This window comes from Neovison vison, chromosome X (genome assembly GCF_020171115.1).
Source record: "Neovison vison isolate M4711 chromosome X, ASM_NN_V1, whole genome shotgun sequence".
Taxonomy (NCBI): domain Eukaryota; kingdom Metazoa; phylum Chordata; class Mammalia; order Carnivora; family Mustelidae; genus Neogale; species Neogale vison.
In genome coordinates this window covers 2,543,259-2,567,943 of record NC_058105.1, presented here as the reverse complement: position 1 = coordinate 2,567,943, position 24,685 = coordinate 2,543,259, and the positions used below count along the sequence as shown (strand labels likewise).

At 39.1% G+C, this 24,685-nt stretch overlaps 1 protein-coding gene across 1 annotated transcript in view; it reads right to left on the bottom strand.

Moving 5' to 3' along the window:
* Nucleotides 1-2,603: 2,603 nt before the first annotated feature.
* Nucleotides 2,604-24,685, bottom strand: part of LOC122897521 (RNA polymerase II elongation factor ELL2-like) — a 43,272-nt gene continuing 21,190 nt past the window's right edge. Inside the window, exon 2 of the mRNA XM_044235769.1 lies at nucleotides 2,604-4,546. Coding sequence (XP_044091704.1) covers nucleotides 2,604-4,546 — 1,943 coding nt within the window. The remainder of the gene's footprint in view (nucleotides 4,547-24,685) is intronic.

Sequence of the window (24,685 nt, the reverse complement as noted above, 5' to 3'; positions counted from 1 at the left end):
GCAATATTTACAGAAATATTAGGAGAGAATTTTCTAAGCCTAATGAACTGCATCAAACCATGGTTTCAAGAAGTATTCTGGGGGCACCTGGGTGGCTCAGTCGTTAAGTGTCTGCCTTCGGCTCAGGTCATGATCCCAGGGTCCTAGAATCAAGCCCCGCTTCAGGTCCCCTGCTTGGCAGGAAGCCTGCTTTTCCGTCTTCCACTCCTCCTGCTTGTGTTCCCTCTCTCTCACTGTATCTCTCTCAGTCAAATAAATAAAATATTTTTTTTACTACTCTGAACTCCAAGCAGGATAAGTAACAAAAATCACAACTAAATACATTTCAATTACACTGCTGAAAACCAAAGACAAGAATAGACATCTAAAACATAGATAGAAAAAAAGACACATGACTAGCAAAGGAGGAACAACAAGATTGACAGCTAATTCCCTCCACATGAATAAAACAGCCAAACAAAAATGGAATTAGATTTTTTTTACTGTCTACAAAAGTAACCACCAGCTTAGAATCCTGTATCTAGTTAAACTGTCCTTCAAAACTAAAGATCAGTTAAAAGCACATGCAGACTAAACCAAAAGGATTCACTTCCAGCAGACCCTACATTAAAGGATAAAGGGAGCTTTTAAAGAAAAAAGAAAACCATCTCAGTCACAAATAAGAAAATGGAGGAAAGCCTGAGAAGCAATGGAAATGAATATAAATCTAAATAACTATTGACCGTACAAAGGCATTAATAAATTCCTGTGGGGTTCAAAAGTCATTGAAAGTGAAAATACATGAAAATAATCACAGACATGATAGAAAAGGGTAAACGTGTAAAAAGTGTTCACAGCGACATTGCTTATAATAATAAAAACTGAGAAACAACCCAATCTCTGATAACAAGAGACCGGATAACTAAATGATGCTGAGGTCACATGATGACCCAACATATAAATGAGAAGACTAATAAACTACAGCTTTGTGCGTCAGCATAAAGAAATCCCAGAAGTGGGGCGCCTGGGTGGCTCAGTCAGTTAAGCGTCTGCCTTCAGCTCAGTTATGATCCCAGGGTCCTGGGATGGGGCCCCGCATCAGGCTCCCGCTCGGCAGGGGGTCTGCTTCTCCCTCTCCCACTCCCCCTGCCTGTGTTCTCTCTCTTGCTCTGTCTCTCTCTCTGTCAAATAAACAAATAAAATCTTTAAAAAAAAAAAAAGGAATCCCAGAAGAATAAGAACGACTGAAGAAAACAAGTTGAGGATCATTTTCATAAACATCTCAAAACTGAACAATATACTGTTTAGGAATACTTAGAAATATAATGGAAGTCTTCAAAAAGAAAAGCAAGGGAAAGATAAATGTGAACTTGTGGAGGTGTTTGCCACTTTGGGGGAGGGAGGGACACAGGGTAGATGAGAGGAAAACAACGGTAGCGGCAATGCTATTGGGAATGTTCTAATCTTTTTAAATTTGGGGAAAACATTTAAAAACTTAGATTTGTAGGGCACCTGCGTGGCTCCACTGGTTAAATGTCCAACTCTTGATTTCAGCTCAGGTCATGATCTCAGGGTCCTGAGACTGAGCCCCAAGTTGACCTCCATGCTGAGCATGGAGTGCGCTTAAGGTTCTCTCTCTCCTTCTCCCTCGGCACCTCCCCTGTCCCCCCGAAAATATCTTAGATTTGTAAACATGTTTCCCATTTCAAATGATAGTACTTGGAAAAGACAACACAATTGAATTGTTAGTTCAAAATCGTTGCATGTTTGGGGATGTCTGGGTGGCTCAGTCAGTTAAGCATCCAACTCTTGATTTCAGCTCAGGTCATGAGTTCGGGGTTGTGAGATCAAGCCCTGTGTCAGACTCCACGCTGGGTGTGGAGCTTGCTGGGAATTTTCTCTCTCTCTCCCTCCCTGACCCTCCTCCCCACTTACATGCTCTCTAAAAAAATCTTTGCATGTTTGGCCACATCACATGTGCTCCCTAAGATAAATACAAGTAACATATTTAAGCAAGGTCAAAAATAAACTTAATGAAATGAAAATGTGTACTGTTTGAAGAAATCATAGTATTTTGTACAAATTTCTAATTGTCTATGTTTTAAGGTTGCTTTTGCATTAAACGTTGAAAAAAAAACACTAGCATTTCATATTATTCATTATAAGTTTTTATTTTTATCCAATAGGATTTCGTATTACTCATTATAGGTTTTTACTTTTTAAATGTATACAAGTTTTATTCAAAGATACTGGATCCTTGGTACTTTTTTTTAAAAAAGGGAACGAAAACACACATTTTATGTATAAAAGGAATCAGATGAAACAGCTTCGAGGTTACAAAAAAGCAATGTAAAAGGAACAAAATGTAAATAAAGAAAAATAAAAATAACAAAATTAAAATAAACATAAATCAAATAAATAAAATAAAATAAAATAAATAAAAAATAAACAAAAAATATCAAAAATGAAAACTAAAATCAAAAGGAACATAAAAGGAAAGACAATTTTAAATGGTACTACTGTTTCAACAAAGTGGTTTTATCCCTTTAGAATCCTAGAACAAGCAATTCAGAATTTTAAATAAGATTATATGTATTTATTCTGATCCTAGCTCTGTTTCATTGCTATGATTTTACATGCTGCTGGTCATAATCATTTATTAACCTTTTAATGTGAACCAGCTTGTTATAAAGATACTGGCATCTATGTTTTTCTGCATAATAATTGGGATTAATCTGCTTCATCTTCTGATATTCTAGAGAGATTTTCTTATTAATATCTTGATATTCTTTTGAGTCTGGAGAAAGGTGCTTCCTCTTTGAATCTAGGTTAATAAATACTCTAGATAAAGTCAGCATCTTGGAATACAAGCCCTGATACTCATCATATTCTACTCTAAACTCCTGCTCATACTGCTGACGCTGCTCGGAGGAAACTATTGGGGCATATTTAGCCAGAGAACCTGGGAGCCTGGATGCTGCACTAGTCTTCCTGGAAGCAGTGCACACCTCTATAACTTCTTGTTTGGAGTCTGGCTTTGCACCTTCACCTTGTCTTTCCCAATCTGTCTCCTGTCTCCCCATCATGTCAATGTCGTACTCTTGGTCCTTTGCTTCACATTCAGGAAATGTATATTCAGACTTCTTATCAGACATCAAGGGTTCTGTCTCCATAGGCTCTGGGTATGTCATTTGAATTGAGACAGAGGGTACTGTTTTCAAGGGAGGATGTTTAGCCCCCCGGCTCCCTGAGATGTTTGTATTTTCACTAAAGCTGGCAACACGGGGACCTAGAGTCTCAGGTCTTTCTGCGTTGCCCCAGGAATTGCTGCCAGAACGTGCAGGCTGAGGAGGCTGTGAAGAGGGAGGGTGGGTTGTGGGCAGCGGAGGACGGATGTAAGAGGCAGTCGCCTCAGAACGTCCCGAGAGCCCAAAAGCAGATTTTGCACTGGTGTTCATCACACAGCCATTCGGTGTCGACTGTATTCCGGTTGAGAGGCGAGATATTCTAACTTTTCTCCTTGACAAATTAATAGCTGCGTTAGAAAGTTGTTCCCGAGATGCTGCATCTCTACCACAACCTACAGAAGATTCTGTGGAATTGGTACCTGCTGCATTCTGTAATGCATCTATTTTTCTGGAAAGCACCAACTCCAGTGACTGCCTCTCTACTTCGTTATACCCCGGCCAGTCTTTCTGGAGCTCCTTAAAGACGTAATCCTTTAAGGTATATGAGAAATTCTGAGTATTTAGATTGGCTACTTGGTGCAGAATTTCCCCGAGGGAGTTCTTGTCATTTTTGGTAATGCCGTCTTTCTGCAGTCGAATGAGTAGTTCGGGTTTCTTATAGTCCTTCAGCGCCAGCAAGTGAATCACCCTGTCCCTGTACGGCCGCAGGTGGACACTGCTAGCAACTCTTGACTTTCGAATTGTGTACGCAGGGTTAATAGGAGCTGTTCTTTTTCTCTCGGGCACTGGATCTGGGCTGACTTGAGGTGCTCTCCGAACTGGCATTCTTTTCTCAAAAGACGGTTTTCGGATAGTTTTCCATTTGTTGCTCCTTCCTTCCTCTGCCTGGATCCTTCCTACTTGTGTCGTCTGGTAGGAGTCGGTTGCTTTACCCATCGTACTATCCTGCATCAAGCTCAGGCAATCAAACTGTGAGGGGCTGTAGCTTGAGACAGTTTTTGGGGTATCGTCTTCATGGTTGTCTTTATTCACATCTGACAACAAAAAGTTAAAGTCGTATATATCAGTGAGTGAATCATCTGGGGGGGTTTTGATAAGCTCTTGGAATTCTTGGAAATGAAGAGGAGCTTGAGGGCACCCTGTGTTCTCGTGGCTGTTGTAAGAGTCAGTTGCCCAAATGGATGGTCCGGGAAGCTGCACAGGCAGCACAGTGACATTGTCCTGCCTGGGCTGTAAGCCATCTGCCTCCTTTACTGCCACCTCTCCTTCATTGTTTAACAGTTGCTCCAGTGCTCTAATGTCCTCAAAGTCTGCCATATAGTCATATCTGTGGAGATCAAAGTTCAAATGGTAAAATACTTTAGAAAACAATAACTCTCCTTGGCAATTAAAAAAAATGTTACTGCTATCATTTCTAAAACTGTAATTCTAAAAGATTTTTCCCAACAGAACAAAGGCAAGAAGTGCTTGGTTGAGATAGAACCTGGAGAGCGAAAGCTGGTTATAAAGACCTTATCGCTTTCCAATGTTCTCCTATTCACATCTTAGTCTGCCTTTAGGAGGAAGTCTTACCTTACTGGAAAGTGATTAGTCTCTGAGCTCAGTACATAGACGTCACCTCCTCCCAGTCAACCCAACTGCAAGCCGAGGTACTTGGTGAGGGGACTAATGAGGCGGTAGAGGCTCATGGAAACTAGAGAAGAAGGCTTCCACACAGCATGATTAGAAGTAAGGCCTCCTTGCATTTACTCTCACAAGCAAGCGGGGTGTTGAGTCCTTTCTGGACTGGAGCTTGACCCATCAACCACAACTCTCGTTTTGTATTTTGTACTCATTTCGTATTGGTAGTGTGTAAAAGCCAGATGCTCTCATAAAGCCTACATTCTTGCCATGTTTTTCTGCACATCTCACATCCACCCACTCTTCTCTCATACTACAGCCACTGTCTTAAGTTAGGCCAAGAACATCTTAGCCAATATTACGTACTCTTCCTTAACTTGATTTTTTGCCTCCAACCTTTTCTTGTTCTAGACCATATTCCAAATTATCAAAAATGATTCCAACCAACTTTGCTTTAAAACAATTGATGGTTCCCACTACTTAAAGAATAAAGTTAATGAAAAGGTACTCAACATCACTAATTGTCAGGAAATACAAATCAAAACCACAATAACCTAGAATGTTAGAAGGGTTATGACCAAAAACAGAAGAAATAAGAAGTGTCGGTAAGGGAAAGGGAATGCTTGTATACTGTTTATGAGAATGTAAGTTGGTGCAGCCACTGTGGAAAACAGTATGGAGATTCCTCAATCAGTTAAAAATAGAAATACCATTTTATCCAATAGTCCCACTTTGGAGTATGTACAAAAGAAAGAGACAGAGAGAGAGGAGGGAAGGAAGGAAGGAAGGAAGGAAGGAAGGAAGGAAGGAAAAGAAAACGAGATCTCAAAGAGTTATCTCTACTCCCATGTTCATTGCAGCACTATTTACAATAGTCAAGACATGGAAAAAAAGTATCCACCAATGGATGAATGGATAAAGAAGATGTGATATGCTTATATTCTACCATGAAAAAGAAGGACATTCTACAGTTTGTGACAAGGATGGACCTAGAGGGCATTATGCTAAGTGAAATAAGTCAAAGAAAAATACTGTAACCCTATATTATCATCTATATGTTGAACTTGAAACAGCAAAACTCACAGAAATAGACTAGAATGGTAGTTACCAATGGCTGAGGAGGAAAAAGGGAGGTATTAGTCAAAGATATAAACTTCCAGTTATAAGATGAATAAGTTCCTGGGGATATAATGTAAAGCGCAATAGTTATAGTCATAGTACTGTATTTTATAGCTGAAAATTGCTAAGTGAGTAGATCTTAAATGTTGTCACCACCAAAAAGAAATGGTAATTTGATGATATGATGCAGGTATTAGCTAATGCTATGGCAGTAATTATTTTGCAATATATAAATGTATCAGATCAATATGCTGCATACCTTAAACTTACACAATATTATACATCAATTCTATTTCAATAAAGCCAGAAAAAGGAATAAAATTTTAAAACACTTTGATGTGACATATGAGACCCTTCTTATTCTGGCCCCAACCTACCCTAAACTTTGTGCCGTGTATCTAAATGCTACATTGATCTACTATTCTCTGAATGTGACCCCAAACTTTCCCTATGGCAGCCTTTCACTTGATAGTCTTTCTACTCTCTAATGTTTCTCCCCAGATCTTTGCTTGCACTCTTCCTTCATTCAGAGTCCTTGGACAACCATTCTAAAATAGTAATACATGCACCTACCCACGCCGGTGCTCTCTTTCTATGTTATCACCGGAAATTATGTTACATAGATCTGTTTACTTAATGTAAGTCACCCTTGCCAGAATATGAGCTTAAAGCAGGCTTGGATTTTATCTGTCATTTGCACTGCCGTATCTCCAGTGCCTAGAACAGTGCCTGGCACACACACTAAGTACTCAGTACATATTATTTGAGCAAATGAATACATCAGTGTATTGATGTTTGTGGAAGAAGGAATAAGAGTACCTTTGCATTTCTCCCATCAAGAAGTTATATTAAGTCTGTTAATGTCCGAGGAATGTTCTGTTCTTTAAGATGTTTTTCATGATTCTATTAACTTTACGGTATATTTGTATTTTAAATCACTGCTGCAGAGAGAATGCAAAATACTTCTGCAGAAAACCAATGACCTGCTGAAGTACATTCAGCAGCATAGTGTTCTAATGTATGCACAAATGCTTGGTTTTATTCTTCCCGGAGACCTTGAGTAGACACAGGAAGAAATCATATATCTTTCAGTATGTTTAAGTCTGCAACCTCCGGGAGAATAAAATATTTCTAGGGTAGTCCTGTGCCCAGTGGAAATAACAAGAACAAAATATTCATTAACACAAGACTGGGAAGTGGGACACATTATGACAACAAGTACAAAATGGTATTGATAGACATGAAAGAAGACTTGAGAACATGAAGAATTCACGATTTCTGAAAAGAAAACTCCACACTGTAAGAATGCCAAGCATTTTTTCAATTACCAAATACATTTAGTACAATTACAATAACAACTTGAGCAGAACTTTTTTTCTTTAAATCTGTCAAAACTATTCTAAAATTCAGCTGCAAGAAGGAGAGCAAGAACAGGGGGTTAACAGAGGGTTAACCCTACCTGATATTATCACATCAAGACAGAATGAAGGGAGTCAGGAACTAGCAAAAGAAGAGACTGAAAGTCAATGAAAATGAAAAGATATCTGAGACACAGAGCCCAGGAATTAAACAGATGATTTTTTTTTTAAAGATTTTATTTGAAAGAGAAAGAGATAGTGACAGAGAACACGAGTGAGTAGGGAGGAGAGGGAAAAGCAAGCCCCCTGTTGAGCAGGGAGCCTGGACACAGAGCTTGCAAGGACCATGGGATCATGATATTCCATATTATAGAATGAATTTCAAGTACACGGAAGAATTAAAATATGAAGCCATAAGACAACAAAAGGCTTGAAACTTGAGAGTAATGGCAACAATCACATAGAAAAATATAAGCATAATGTATTGCACACAAAATAATTATCACATAAAGAACACTCAAATTTTATCTCATCAAACCCCCAAATTGGTATCGAAATAAGCAAGGCTTGAAGAATAACACCTGATTTCTCTATCTCGGGGCACACAGGATAATATCACAATTGTGACCTAATGCGCACTGCTGCAAAGATATTTGTTTGCATGGGCTTTAAGAAAAAGTTATTTCATCAAACTATTGAACACTTTCCTAACTTTCTGATTAACACAATATTAATATCATGATAATAATATAATAAATTATATTCCAACAAAATTGAATATCTCTTCTAAATTGTCTCGCTTGCCATGTTGTATCATGAATAGGCATTTATTTCAAAGGCACTATGTGACTGGATGGAAATAACAAATAAAATGACTACACAACTCATATATTTTGAAAGGTCATTGGACAATTGCTGTCCCATTTTGGCAAGCCACTCATAAATCTACCTGGCTCTCTAGCAAATGCTGATGCACTTAAATGACAAAACATGATTAATCCATCTCAAAGTAATATACGGTTGACTCTTGAACACAGGGGTTAGGACTGCCAACCCCCTACACAGTGAAAAATCCACATATAACTTCTGACTTCCTGAAAACTTAACTATGAAGAGCCTACAGTTGACCAGAAGTCTTACCAATAACATACCAGTTGATTAGCATACATTTGTATATGTATTATATAGTGTGTTCTTACAGTAAAGTAAGCTATCAAAAAGAACACTTATTAAGCAAATCACAAGGAAGAAAAGGTATATTTACAGTCCTACACTGTATTGATCAAAACCAAATCCAAGTATAAGTGGATCCACACAGTTCAAAGCTGTGTTAAGGGTCAACCGTACTTAACTTCTTATTACACATTATTAGACTTCAAAACCTGCCTTTGACCACTGAGGTCACTCCACTTAAACTAATGAGCCCACCAACCCACACACTCTGGGCTACCCTGCGTGAAAGAGCAGGAGGCACGGGGAACCACTAGGCCTGTATCTCACTGAGACCCACTCTTTAGCCTGCTTGCCAGCTTTGTCGTAAAACATAGTAACCAGTTAAATCCAATTTGAGTCACTCTTGCCAGTTATCAAACCTCTTGAGGTCAGGCCTAATTTAGAACTGATTCTACCACTTCTCACCTATCCATTGTTTTGGGTCATCATCCAAACCACAAGCTCCAAGGGAGCTCTACGCTCTTCTCTGTGTGCCCGCACACTGCTCAGAATTTCCTTTGCTCCGGCACATCCCTACCTACAAGAACTCTGACATCACAGTTAGCAGTGTTCTTGAACATTCTCCATCTCTAAATTTAAAGTGAAATTCAACTTTCCCCAAGGATGCTACTTTATCTAGAGCTCTCTCAAAGGAGACCCACTTGTTTTCTCTGACTCTATATACCTCAGGGTTGATACATACATATATGCCAGGTGCACATATGCTCACATGTGTGCTAACGTTAATGACTTTGACAGGCAACATTCCCCCTAAAATTTGAAAGCACAGACTTGATGTATTATGTTCCTGGTTTTGGTCCATGCTTCAGTGTATCTATATGCTCTGATTAGAGATGAATCTTATTCTTCAGGTGACTATAATCTTCTTGATTTTTTGATTCAGTATTTTATAGCCTTCCATATTCTCAAATTGCCCCTCTCAGAATTGTCACAGTAATCTGCAGTAGTGCTGTGATGTGTTATTCTGAGGCTATAGCAAAACAGAATATAAGTCCAGAAAGACAATTGGAAATGCTCTCATTAAACCAGCATGTAGACTATGATTAATTTAACACTTCCCTTGTGTAGAAACCTTTTTAAGGAAACATTCTGTTCCTACCTTCCTAACTCCCTGAAATCCCCTTGTACATAATGCTGAGGTCCTTGTTTCTACTAAAGTCATGTTGATTTTTTTTTCTGTCTGGCTTAGTAGAGAGTGAGAAAAGCCCAATATCAATATCCCCCTTGGAGCCCCTGGGTGGCTCAGTCAGTTAAGTGTCTGCCTTCAGCTCAGGTCATGATCCCAGGGCCCTGGAATAGAGCCCGAAGTCAGGCTCAGCAGAGAGCCTGCTTCTCCCTCTCCCTTGTGTTCTTTCACTCTCTTTCAAATAAATAAATAGATAAAATCTTAAAAAAAGATCCCCCTAGAACCTGAGATTGTAGCCACTCTCTTATATTTTGATTTATCTCCTCAACAATGGTAGTCATTTAACTTTTGATTTCCTTCCAAGTAGTTTTTTTTTCTTTCCATTCAGAACAGAATATTATAAATACACATTTTTCAAATAGTATAAATATACTTTTTTCAAAGAACTGATAATAGTTCTTAAAAAATCCTTGCTAAGTGAAATGCCATTAGGATTGAGCTTTTCACAGTCACATAATAATCCTAGTGAGGCCTGCCTAGCCCATTTTCAAATGGAATTTTGAGCAACTATAGGCACCCACTGTGTGCCAGTAAAGACCAGCATGCAAAGGGCCCATTGCATACTTTCTGGATCAATGTAGTAACTCTGTGTTCTATCTTTTTGTTCCAAGTTTTTATTTAAATTCCAGTTAGTTAACATAGAGTTTAATATTAATTTCAAGTACAGAATTTAGTGATTCATCACTCACATACAACACCCATCACTCATCACAAGTCCTCTCCCAATCCCCATCACCCATTTCACCCATCACCTCCCCCACCTCCCCTCCAGTTACCTTCAGTTTGTTCTCTATAATTAAGAGTCTGTTTTAGGGTTTGCATCTCTATAATTAAGAGTCTGTTTTAGGGTTTGCATCTCATTTTCTTTTATCCCCTACATTCATCTGTTTTGTTTCTTAAATTCCGCATATGATGGAATCAGATGGTATTTGTTTTTCCCTGACTGATTTATTTCACTTAACATAATACTCTCTAGCTTTATCCAGGTCACTGTAAAATGGCAAGATTTCATTCCTTTTTATGGCTGAGTCGTATTCCATTGTATTTCTATACCACTTCCTGTTTATCCACTCACCAGTCAATGGACATTTGGGCTCTTTCCATTATTTGGCTATTGTTGACAATGCTGCTACAAACATCAGGGTGCACGGATCATTTCAAATCACTGCTTTTGTATCATTTGGGTACAAAATACCTAGTAGCAATTGCTAGATCATAGGTAGTTCTATTTTTAACTTTTTGAGGAACTTCCAAACTATTTTCCAAAGTGCCTGCAGGAGCTTGCATTCCCACCAACAGAGCAAGAGAGTTCTCTCTTCTTTGCATCCTTGCCAACACCTGTTGTTTATTGTGTTGTTAATTTTAGACGTTCTGACAGGTGTGAGGTGTTCTCTCATCATGGTTTCGATTTGTATTTCCCTGATGATGAGTGATGGTGAGCATCTTTTCATGGGTCTCTGGGCCATCTGAATGTCTTTTTAGAGAAAAAAAATGTCTATTCGTGTCTTCTACCCATTTCTTACCTGGATTATTTGTTTTTTGGGTATTGAGTTTGAGAGTTCTTTATAGATTTTGGACACTAACCCTTTATCATGTATATCTTTGCAAATATCTTCTCCCATTCCATAGGCTGTCTTTCAGTTTTCGTTGATTGTTTCCTTCACTGCGCAGAAGCTTTTTATCTTGATCAAGTCCCAACGGTCCATTTTTGCTTCTGTTTCCCTTGGCTCTGGCCGATGTGTCTAGCAAAAAGTTGCCACGGCTGAGGTCACAGAGGTTGCTGCCTGTGTTCTCCTCTAGGATTTTGATGGTTTCCTCTCCCACATTTACATCTTTCATCCGTTTTGAATTTATTTTTGTGCATGGTGTAAGAAAGTGGCCTACTTTCATTCTTTGGCATGCTGCTGTCCAGTTTTCCCAACACCATTTGTTGAAGAGACGGTCTTGTTTCCACTGGATATTCTTTGCTGCTTTGTGCTGCTTTGTCCAGGATTAGTGGACCAGAGAGTTGAGAGTTCATTTCTGGGTTTTCTATGCTCTTCTGTTGATTCATGTGTCTGCTTTTGTGCCAGGACCACACTGTCTTGATGATGATAGCTTTGTGATAGAGCTTGAGGTCCAGAATTGGGATGCCTCCAGCTTTGCTTTTCTTTTTCAAGATTGCTTTGGCTATTCGAGGTCTTCTGTGGTTCCATACAAGTTTTAGGATTGTTTGTTCTAGCTCTCTGAAAACACGGGTGGGATGTTGACAGGGATTGCATTAAATGTGTTGATTGGTTTTGGGTGGTATAGACATTTTAACATTTGTTCTTCTAATCCAGGAGCATGGAACAGCTTTCCATTCCTCTGTGTCATCTTCAATTTCTTTGACAAGTGTTTTTCAGAGTACAGATCTTTCACCTCTTTGGTTAGGTTCCTTATTCCTAGGTATGTTATGGTTTGGGGTGCAGTTGTAAATGAACTTGATTCCTTGATTTCTCTTTCTGCTGCTTCATTACTGGTGTATAGAAATGCAACAGATTCTTGTACGTTGATTTTGTATCTTGTGACTGGATTGAATTCATGTATCAGTTCTAGCAAATGTTTTTGGTGGAGTCTTTTGGGTTTTCTATATAGAGTGTCATCATGTCACCTGCAAATAGTGAATGTTTGACTTCTTGCTTGCCGATCTGGATGCCTTTTATTTCTTTTTATTGTCTGATTGCTGAGGCTAGGACTTCCAGTACCATGTTGAAAACCATTGCTCATCCCTGTCTTGAATGTCATTATGAAGAGAGATCATATAATGTCCAGTGCTTGGTGCTTCAGTGTGTCTGGTGTGTGCTGTGTGAACTCTGCTGCTGTGTTTTGGCTGCTCTGTCCCTCAGGTCAGTCTTCGCAGAGTTTCTCCTTGCCTGCAGTGGGGAGTATTTGGACCTTGGCCAGAGCGTGGTGAGTTTTAAGTAGGTGTGCTCTGGTGTTGCTAAAAGACCTGATGTTACTTCCACTAAAGGTGATGTTTGCAGAACACTGTGGTCCACAGACATGGTGCTTGTGGTGTTTGTGCTGGTCTTCTGGGAGAGGGGCCCAGTGCGCTGCTCTTTAGGTACACTTGCTGAGAAAAAAAGTCCCAGCAGAGTATAGAGGGTAGGACTTGGAGTGAGCAGGCTAGGCAGCCAGGATTGTCACCGTGCTTTTTATTGAAGTTGGTTCATGCTGAAGGGAGGGAAAGGGAAATGGCACCAGCCCACTACATTATCCCCGGAGGGGGGCAGTCTGTGATGATTGCTCTCAGGGAAGCACTTTCAGAGGAGCAAATAATTTTCCCTCGTACATCACAGGCATTTTTCAGATCCCTGATTTCACACCATCTGTCTCTGGGTCACTTACCTGCCTGGAGCAGCGTAGCACATTGCGGGCTCTACCCTAGCCAGGCCCGCTGACTCTGAGTATTCCAACCTCCAGAGACCAGGTATGGCAGGGACCTAGGCTGCTCCTCTGGGAAAGGGTCTCACTGTGCTGGGACTGAGGCTGGATTGACCTGGAAGGGCAGTCATGCCAGAGCGCAGGGGCATGGGATCTGTAGTGAGCCGGCTAAATAGCCAGTGTCCCAGTTAGCTGCACTCAGAAGGTGTCTCTGCATCTGTGCTGAGGGGCAGGTGAGGGAAATGGCACCTGCTGCCTCTTTTGTCCCCTGAGAGGCAATGCCATCTCTCACAGATGTGCTCTAAAAAGTACAAACAGTCTCTCCCTTTGCCCCTTAGGTGACCTTCAGATGGGACCATCTGCCCCGGGATTGTTTCCATATCTCATCTCCAGAACAGAGCTGTGTCCTCTAGTCTCTATCACAGAGAAGCCTCGGGACCTCTAATAAAACTCCAGTCTCGGAGCCCCACTGGTCGCAAAACTCACAAAATTCGCCCCTCTTGTTCTTACAGCCAATGGCTTTGGGGATGTGCTCTCCTTGTGTGGACCCCTGGGCGCTCTACTCTCTCCCCCCCTTGCTCTGCAGCCAGGGTTTGCTCCCCTCAGCAGCAACTGCAATCTGTTTCTCCCCGCAAAGATGCCTCCTACCTTCCTTGAAGTGGCTTCTTCTCTCCCTCTGGTCGTGCAGTTTTTCTATCAGTATCAGTCCCCAGGTCAATTTCTTGAGCGTTCAGAATGTAATGGTAGTTATCTAGCTGTGTTAGAGGGCTGAGGCAAGCAAAGGGTCCCCTTACTACACCAACACCTTAGCTCCACCACTCCTGTGTTCTATCATTTTTAGCAGCCAAAACTGGACATTCAGAAAGGACAATATTCTAAACTGCGAGTCAGTTTGGTTAGCATAAACTTTGACACAGTTTAACCTGTTTTGGACTTCTGGCTCACAATCACTTTAATATATTCTCTTAAAGTCCATCTTATGAGCTTTCATTAATTAAAAAAAAGCTTTAAATAAATATTTTTATGTTCTCTTTTATTATCAGTGCTTTCAATTTGAGGTTACATCTTTATCTATTAAAAAGAAACAAATCCATTTGGATAATTCTGGGGTGTTACCTTATTTTTTTAAGATGTATTTATTTATTTGAGAGAGAGAGCACATGAGAAGGGAGAGGGTCAGAGGGAGAAGCAGACTCCCTGCTGATCAGGGAGCCTGATGTGGGACTCGATCCAGGGACTCCAGGATCATGACCTAAGCCGAAGGCAGTTGCTTAACCAACTGACCCACCCAGGCACCCCATATTTTTAAATTAATGTTAAACTGATGTTTTTGTCCATTAAACTGAACCCTCATGTTTGTGGTATTTTAAACACAGTTAGCTGAACTCAAGGTATTATACAGAAGGCTGTATGAGCAACTTCAAAGGAAAAGGATGTCTCTCTATAACCTTACCATATGCTGGACCAATAAACCTGACCAGGATTATCAAAAAAGAAAGATTATACAGTATCATTCTTTAGATCCTAATTTGATTGATTCTGTAGGTGTATATTATTCACAAGTTTCCTTCCTCTTTCCTTACAGTCACAGAGACAGAGCCTGAAAGGACTTCAGTTCATTTTACACAACCTTTCGACAGCTAAAGAAATTGAGGCCCAGAAAGAGAGATACCCTAGATTACAGTATTTGCCAGATCTCAAGTCATTCTACTGTTTGCCCAGTGTTCTTTCCACTATACCAATATCCACATTTAAGGTATGGATGAAATCAAATAATGCCAGTAGGTAAAGAAAGGGGCAGTCATAGAAGTAGAATAAGAAAGTCAAGGTTGTAAATGGTTTAGAGTATTCAGCACGGAAAGAAGTCTATTCAGCTGATCATCCCCACTGCTCACCCTAAACTCACTATGATACAGAGTATGCTGTTCGTACAGACCTATGAGTAATGAATTGTAGTAGTACTGACTTTGCTATACATGAGGACATCATAAAAAGCATCACAAAACATTGGATCAACCAAACATTTATGTTATATCCAGTTGTGCCAGGATCAGAGGGCATGACCATCACTGGAGATGAACTGGATTCACAGAAAATGTGACCCCAATATGTTTCTGAACAATGTAAATAAGTTTCTTCAACCTCAGTTCTTAATTTTTGTTTTTCAAAGATTTTATTTATTTATTTGACAGAAAGAGATCTCAAGTAGGCAGAGAGGCAGGCAGAGAGAGAAAAGGAAGCAGGCTCCCTGATGAGCAGAGAGCCCGATGTGGGGCTCGATCCCAGGACCCTGAGACCATGACCCAAGCCGAAGGCAGCGGCTTAACCCACTGAGCCACCCAGGCGCCCCTCTCAGCTCTTAATTTTGATGAAATTCTCTTTTGGGAGATCTCAAACATAATTCCACCACCAGCAATTTCCAGAAACAAATTACATGGAAATTAGTTAGGAAACACTGGGAAGATTAAGGACAGAACAGTGACAAAACTTAATCAATTGTGACTTTGCTAATTTGTGACTGGATAAATCAAATGACAGTTGTTAGAAACCTCAGGTTTCAAATTGAACTACATGTCCTGAGAGAAATTTGAGATGACATCCATGGAAAAGTTCATTGAGGTTAGCTGCGTTTCATATAAAATAATCAATTCAATATTTTATATATAAAATGGAATAGAAATATGTTGATATGTGCATGTGATTATTGACTTCTATTATTATCCCCATTCATTTCCAGAGTTACTATTTGTATTATGGGATGAAAACACAATATCACAGAATAATCCCAGCTATTTAATTAAGGCAGACTTGGATTTAAATTTTTACCTCAGTCCATATTAATTAACTTCCCTGAACTAAAAACTCTTCATCTATAAAATAAAGATAGTAACATTACCTCCCAGAAGGCATTTTTACATTGAATTTCTCAACAAATGTAACTGAACAATGACTGCAATCTAGATAACATCATTCTGACATCATCTCAGTTACTAAAATAAAAAAGATATTAGAAAGGTCAGATATATAACATACAGACTAAATATTTTTAGTACTTTGGCATAAAATCAGTGTTTTATTAGCTTATGGAAATAACCTCTACATTTAAGGTGTCTCTGGCCAATAATTTATTCATAGAAATTATTCCCAAAGTGTGGACTACAGTCTTTTAGGGGTCCCTAAGACCTTTTCAGGGGATCTGTGAGGTTAAAACTATGTTCTAAGGAAGATGTGGTCCATAGACACTATGGAGTATTATGCCTCCTTCAGAAAGGATGAATACCCAACTTTTGTAGCAACATGGACGGGACTGGAAGAGATTATGCTGAGTGAAATCAGTCAAGCAGAGAGAGTCAATTATCATATGGTTTCACTTATTTGTGGAGCATAACAAATAGCATGGAGGACAAGGGGAGATGGAGAGGAGAAGGGAGTTGGGGGAAATTGGAAGGGGAGGTGAACCATGAGAGACTATGGACTCTGAAAAACAATCTGAGGGGTTTGAAGTGGCGGGGGGGGTGGGAGGTTGGGGTACCAGGTGGTGGGTACTATAGAGGGCACGGCTTGCATGGAGCACTGGGTGTGGTGAAAAAATAATGAAGACTGTTTTTCTGAAAATAAATAATTTAATATAAAAAAAAACTATGTTCTGAATAATTGTAAGTCATTATTCCCCTTTCACTGTATGGATATTGGCACTGGTGGTGTGAAGGCAGAGGCGGATCAATACTGGTGCCTGAGCTTGAGTTAAGGCAGTGGTTCCAAAGAAAAGTCAGTTTCAGGTACGACTATCCTTAAAGAAGCAAGGAAAATCACTAATTTCATTAAATTTCGACCATGAATTCACGACTTTTTAATACTCCGTGTAACACATGAGGAGTACACATAAAACACTTCTGCATATGAAAGTAGGATGGTTGTCTTAAGGAAAAGCATTTGTGTGATTGTTTTAGTTGCAAGGAGAATTAGCCATTTCTTTTCATGGCATGGCACACCATTTTAACTTGAATATAACAACTGACAAACTATGCCTTTGTCAGATGCAGGTAGTTAGTGTAAGGGCCTATTTAGCCAGAAGGATTCCATCTTGGGTTAAACAGTGATTTTGTTGTTTATGCAGTAAAATTTAAACTGTCCCTACTCCCCTTCCCCCAGGGGACTTACTTAAAAACAAGTCCCAGAAACCAGTCCCAGGTAACAAAGCCCAAATACAAGGGTGGGTCAGGCCACGTGGAGACATCCAATCAGTGGGGGTGGGGGGCACATACTGTCTCCCTAGTTACGAAGGAGTATGGGCCCCACCCTTTGGGAGCCTTTTGGGCACCAATTCTGACCAAGGTGATAGGCTAGTTCAAATATCTCCTAGGGTAAATTGTAATTCAATGGGTCACTTATGTGCGACCTAGCATGACTGTGCAGCTTTCTCTGTGTGTTACAATTTCATTGGTCACCTGTGCGTGGCCAGGCCCAACCACATGGCCTCTGCCCTTAAAAGCTAGTCTGTGAAGCAGAGAGAGGTCACGCTCTCTGTAAGAGGTACAGCCCCGGCCGGTCAGTTTGATTCTTGATGCTTGGCACAAAATAAAGGTTTGCTAAACCTTCGCTTTGTATCAGTCTGGCTCCTTTAATCACAGACCCATTATTGGGGGACCTTTCAGTTAGCAAACGGTTTCTTAGAAATGAACAAAACAACCCTATCACTTTAAGAAAAACAACTGCCAATGATAAAATTCAAGGTCCTTAGTGAAAATTAAAATTTGGAAAAACCTGTATCCACCACAGTAAGTATAAAAGCTTCCTAATGCTTAAACTCTCTTTGGACAAGATTGGTGATATTAAGAAATATAATTATGCAGATATAATCCAAGTTTCTGCCCAATGGAAATGAAAACACAGATCCACAGATGTTAATAGGAGCTTTATCCATAATCAACTCAAAGTGAAAACAACTCAAATGCCCATCAACCGGTAAATAAATAAATCACGGTACACCAGTTATCGTGATGAGCACTGAGTAACATATAGAATTGTTGAATCACTATATTGTACGCCTGAAACTAATAAAACACTGTGTTAATTATATTGGAATTTAAAAAACAAATAAACCTTTTAAAATAAAATAAATCATGGTACATCAATGTATCATATATATGCAATAGCATATTCAGCAATAAAAAGGAACTTGTGATGGACAGAAAAAACGACCTTCTAAAGATGTCCATGTCCTAATCTCTGGACACAAAGAATATGTTACCTTCCAACATAAAAGGAACTTGTGAAGGTTCCATGTACACCTGAGAAAAATGAGTATTCTGTTGTTTTAGGGTGGAATGTTCTGTATATATCTATGAGGTCTATCTGATCCAATGTGTCATTCAATGCTCTTGTTTCCTTATTGATTTTCTGCTTCGATGATCTATTTCTGAGAGACATGTGTTAAGATCTCCTACTATTAATGAATTCATATCAACATGACTCTTTATTTTGATTAACAGTTTTCTTATGTAATTGGCTGCTCCCATATTGGGGGCATAGATATTTACAATTGTTAGATAATCTTGGTGGATAGTCCCTTTAAGAGTTATGTAGTGTCCTTCTGTATCTCTGACTATAGTCTTCCGTACCCCAATGTTTATAGCAGCAATGGCCACGGTCACCAAACTGTGGAAAGAACCAAGATGCCCTTCAATGGACGAATGGATAAGGAAGATGTGGTCCATATACACTATGGAATATTATGCCTCCATCAGAAAGGATGAATACCCAACTTTTGTAGCAACATGGACGGGACTGGAAGAGATTATGCTGAGTGAAATAAGTCAAGCAGAGAGAGTCAATTATCATAGGTTTCACTTATTTGTGGAGCATAACAAATATCATGGAGGACACGGGGAGTTAGAGAGGAGAAGAGTGTTGGGGTAAATTGGAAGGGGAGGTGAACCATGAGAGACTATGGACTCTGAAAAACAATCTGAGGGGTTTGAAGCAGTGGGGGTTGGGAGGTTGGGGGAACCAGGTGGTGGGTATTAGAGAGGACATGGATTGCATGGAGCACTGGGTATGGTGCAAAAAGAAGGAATACTGTTATGCTGAAAATTAAAAAATAAATAAATAAAAAATAAAAATAAAATAAAATAAAATAAATTATAAAAAAAAATAAAAGGAACTTGCACTTGTGAATAAGGTTAAGAACCTTGAGATAGGGAAATTATCCAAGATTATCCAGGCAGGCCAATCTAATCTCATGGGTCTTTAAAAGCAGAAAACATTTCTTGGTAGTAGTCGGAGAGAACTGTGAAGATATAAGAAGGGTCAGAGAGATACAATGTTGCTGGCTTTGAAGATGAACAGGGGAAATTCGACCATTCCATTACACCATACACAAAGATAAACTCAAAATGGATGAAAGACCTCACTGTGAGACAGGAATCCATCAAAATCCTAGAGGAGAATATAGGCAGTTAACCTCTTTGACATCAGCCACAGCAATTTCTTTCAAGAAACATCTCCAAAGGCAAGGGAAAGAAAAGAAAAATGAACTTTTGGGACTTCATCAAGATAAAAAGCTTCTGCATAGCAAAGGAAACAGTCAACAAAACAAAGAGGCAACCCACCAGAATGGGAGAAGATATCTGCATACGCAGTACAGACAAAGGGCTAATATCCAAGAGCTATGAAGAACTTCTCAAACTCAACACCCAAGAAACAAATAATCAGTTCAAAAAATGGGCAGAAGATATGAACAGACACTTCTCCAAAGAAGGTACATGAATAGCTTACAGACATATGAAAAAATGTTCATCATCACTAGCCATCAGGGAGATTCAAATCAAAACCTCATTGAGATACCACCTTACCCCAGTTAGAATGGCAAAATTGACAAGGCAAGAAACAACGTGTGTTGGAGAGGATGTGGAGAAAGGGGAACCCTCTTACACTGTTGGTGGGAATGCTAGTTGGTACAGCCACTTTGGAAAACAGTGTGGAGATTCCTCAAAAAAAAAAACTAAAAATAGAGCTACCCTATGACCCAGCAATTGGACTGCTGGGTATTAACCCCAAAGATACAGATGTAGTGAAAAGAAGGGCCATCTGTACCCCAATGGTCATAGCAGCAATATCCACAATAGCCAAACTGTGGAAAAAACAGAGATGCCCTTCAACAGATAAATGGATAAAGAGGATGTGGTCCATATATTCAATGGAATATTATGCTTCCATCAGAAAGGATGAATAACTAACTTCTGTATCAACATGCACAGGACTGGGGCACTTGGGTGGCTCAGTTGTTAAGCAGCTGCCTTCAACTCATGTCATGATCTCAGGGTCCTGGGATCAAGCTCCGCGTCAGGCTCCCTGCTCGGCGGGAAGCCTGCTTCTCCCTCTCCCACTCCCCCTGCTTGTGTTTCCTCTCTCGCTGTCTCTTTCTCTGTGTCAAATAAATAAATAAAATCTTTTTAAAATTTTAAAATTTAGGGACACCTGGGTGGCTCAGTCGGTTGAGCCACTGCCTTTGGCTTGAGTCATGATCCCAGGGTCCTGGGATCGAGTCCCTCATTGGGCTCCTTGCTCAGTGGGGAGCCTGCTTCTCTTTCTGCCTCTGCCTGCCACTCTGCCCACTGGTGCTCTCTCTCTGACAAATAAATAAATATTTTTAATTAAAAATTTAGAAACTTAAAAATTTTTAAAAATGGATGGGACTGGAGGAGATTATGCTAAGTGAAATAAGTCAAGCAGAGAAAATCAATTACCATGTGGTTTCACTTATTTGTGGAACATAAGGAATAGCATGGAGGACATTAGGAGAAGAAAGGGGAAAATGAAGGGGGAAATTCAGAGTGCGAGACAAACCACAAGAGGCTATGGACTCCAGGAAACAAACTGAGGGTTTTAGAAAGAAGGAGTATGGGAAGGATAGGTTAGCCTGGTGATGGGTATTAAGGAAATCATGTATTGCATGGAGCACTGGGTGTTATACGCAAACAATGAATCATGGAACACTACACCAGAAACTAATGATGTACTGTATGGTGACTAACGTAACATAATTAAAATAAAAAAAGATTGGAGGAATAGGGCCACTAGTCAAAACATAGAGATGGTTCGAGATGATAAAAAAGACATGGCAACAACTTCTCGCCTAGAGCATCCAGAAAGGAGAAGAGCCCTGATGATGGCTTGATTTTAGCTCAGTAAGATCCATAGAACTTTAAGGTAATAAATTTTTGTGTTTTATAACAACACAGATGAATATTAAATGCATTGTACTAAGTGACAGAAAGCCAGATATCATTCCATTTACCTGATATTCTGCAAAACCAAAACTATAGAGATGGAAAACATATTAATGGTTACCAAAGACTGGGGGTGGAAGACATTGAACACCAAAGGCCAGAAGAGCAAACTTTGGGGATGGAAATGTTCTGTATCAATCTTTTCATGGTAGTTACATGAATGATTTCATTTGTCAAAACCCTCAGAACTATTCACTAAAAAATGTAGTTAAATGAATATAAATAATATTGCAATAAATCTGACTTCATGGGGTGCCTGAGCGGCTGATATGGTTAAGCATCTGCCTTTGGCTCAGGTCATGATCTCAGAGTCCTAAGATTAAGACCCCTGTAGGGCTCCCTACTCACCAGGAAGTCTGCTTCTCCCTCTGTCCCTTCCCCTCCTACTCATACTCTCTTCCTCTCAAATAAATAAATAAAATCTTTTAAAAACATCTGACTTCAGGGGCACCTGGTTGGCTCAGATGGTTAAGGGTCTGCCTTCAGCTCAGGTCATGATCTCAGGGTCCTGGGATCAAGTCCCACATCAGCCTCCTGCTCAGAAAGGAGTCTGCTTCTCTCCGCTCCTGCGCTCTCTCTCTCTCTCTCTCTCTCTCCCCTCAGATAAATAAAGAAAATCTTTTGAAAAATAAAAATATCTGACTTCAAAATATATTTTTCAGTTTCTATTTTCCATAGGGTAAAGATCAGAAGATTAAAATCACATAAACAAAAGCTCTTTGGGTTCTCTGTAATATTAAGAGTGTAGAAAGTCCCTGAGCCCTTAAAGTTTTAGAATCTCTTGTCTAGTGGCTATTCCAAACTAGACCATTATATGTGAGAAGAAGAAGAAATGTTTTTATCAGTTGTAAAATTATCTTTGTTCACTCCACTGCAAGCAGCATGAAAGCAGGAAGATTATTATGGTAATTTATCCCCACAGTATCACCAGAACATAGCACAGAAACTGGCACATAGCTTCTACATCAATCCTCTACTGATGATGTAAGAAATTTCCACATTCTTAATGGCATAACCCAACATAAATGTATTCCCTCGCAGTTCTTAAGGTCAAACGTCTGAAGTGGATCTTCCCAGCTAAAATCAAGGTGTTGTCAGAGATACATTCGTTGGGAAGCTCTAGAAGGGGATCTGTTTCTTGCCTTTGCCAGGTACCAGAGGCCTCTAGTGGTTCATGACCCCTTCCTCCATGTTCAAAACCAGCAATGTACCTTCTTCAGATTTCTCCCTTTGATCTGCTAAATGCCTCTTCTGTTTTTACCTTCTGGTTATATTGGGTCCCACAAGGATAATCCAGAAGAATCTCCCATCTCAAGATCTTTAACTTAATTACATCAGCAAAGTCATTTTTGCTGTGTAAGGGGATATGATCCGAGAACCCAGGGACTGGGGCATGGATATCTTTCAGGAGTCATTTTTTTATATCACAATACAAATGCAATTAAAAAAAAAACTTCATTGAGAAACAATTTACATACCGTACAAATCACTCTTTTCAAGGATACAATTCAATTGTCTTTAGTATATTCAGAGTGGGACATCTAACACCCACAATCAATTTTAGAACATTCTCATCACTAAAGAAAAACTCCAGGCCCATTAATATCAATGCCTATTTCTCCCCAAACTAGAAAACACTAGGCAACCAATAATATACTTTGCCATTTTGAATATTTCACAAAAATGAAATCATACAACCCGTGGTATTTTGTGCTTCTTTTACTTAACATGTTTTTAAGGTTTATTAATGGTGTAGCATTTATCAGTACTTTTTCCTTTTTATGGATGAAAAACATTACATCATATAGATAGGCTACATTTTATTTGTTCATTGAACACATGATATTTGTATTATTTCTACTTTTTGTTATTATAAATAATGCTGCTATCAACATGTATGTACAAGTTTTTATGTAAACAGGTCTTCATTTCTTGTGGGAATATACCTAAAACTAAAATTGCTAGGTCATATAGTAACTCCATTTTTAACTTCCTGAGGAACCACCAAATTGCTATCCACAGAAGCTACACAATTTTACATTTTCACTGTATGAGTATTATAATTTTTCCACATCTTCACAACGTTTCTTATCTGTCATTTTTTATTATAGCAAGCCTAATGAATGTGAAGTAATATCTCATTATGATTTTCACTCACATTTTCCTGATGACCAATGATGCTGGACATCTTTTCTTGTGCTTATTGGACATTGGTGTATCTTCTTTGGAAAATGTGTATTCAAATCCTTTGCCTATATTTAAATTAGGTTGGTTTTCTTTTTTTTATTGAGCTATAGAGTGTTTTATATTGCCTAGATTCAAGTTCCATATCAGATATAAGATTTGTGAAAATTTTCTGCCATTCTTTGCATTTTTTTACTTCATAGTAAAACTAATATACCATATCAATCAATTTTTATACCAAATTCTTAAAAGAATTTTTTGAATTGTATTTTCTAGTTGAAAAACAATTTATTCATGTGGTAGAAAGAGATAAAAGACAAGTAATGGAAACAAAAACTCTGAAACTGTTCCAGTTCCAAAAATAAGATATTTGCAAAATAAGAAATTGAAGTTCATTGCTTGGAAAACATGCTTCACTTTTTAAAAAAAAAAGATTTTATTTATTTATTTGACAGAGAGTGAGAATGAGAGCAGAAGCAGGGGGAGCAACAGGCAGAGGGAGAGGGAGAAGCAAGTTCCCCGCATAGCAGGGAGCCCAACGCGGGCCTCAATTCCAGGACCCTGGGATCATGACCTAAACTGAAGGCAGAGGCTTAATCAATTGAGTCACCAAGGCGCCCTAGAAAATATGCTTTACTTTTAGTTTTAAATTCATTTTGAATGTTTGACATATAATTTAATACTTAAAATACTCTAGCTGGATTATTTGTGCTGGTAAAAACCACTTGATAATTTTAATAATCAATTAATGGGTTAACAATTTATTCAATAATATGAATGACATAAAGACCAATGAAGGGAATAACCTGATAATTGTTCACTGCACAATTTTGCTCATTAATAATACCAATTCAAGATTTTGAAATTTATTCCATTCAGTTTCATTATATAGTTCTGTATGTGATTTAACAAAAATAAGTATGCAATGCCAAACTTTTTTTTCCTTTTTTTCCTTCCTTCCTTCCTTTTATAGGGGAGGAAAAAGTTTTCCCTTTACCCTTTCAGGTTCTTGGCTAAGACCCCCTGCGCATAATAAAAGATTAACAGGAGTAAAACAAACAGAAGCTTAATAACACAGATCCCTCCTTTATCCATGGGAGAGACCCAGGAAAACTGAGTAAC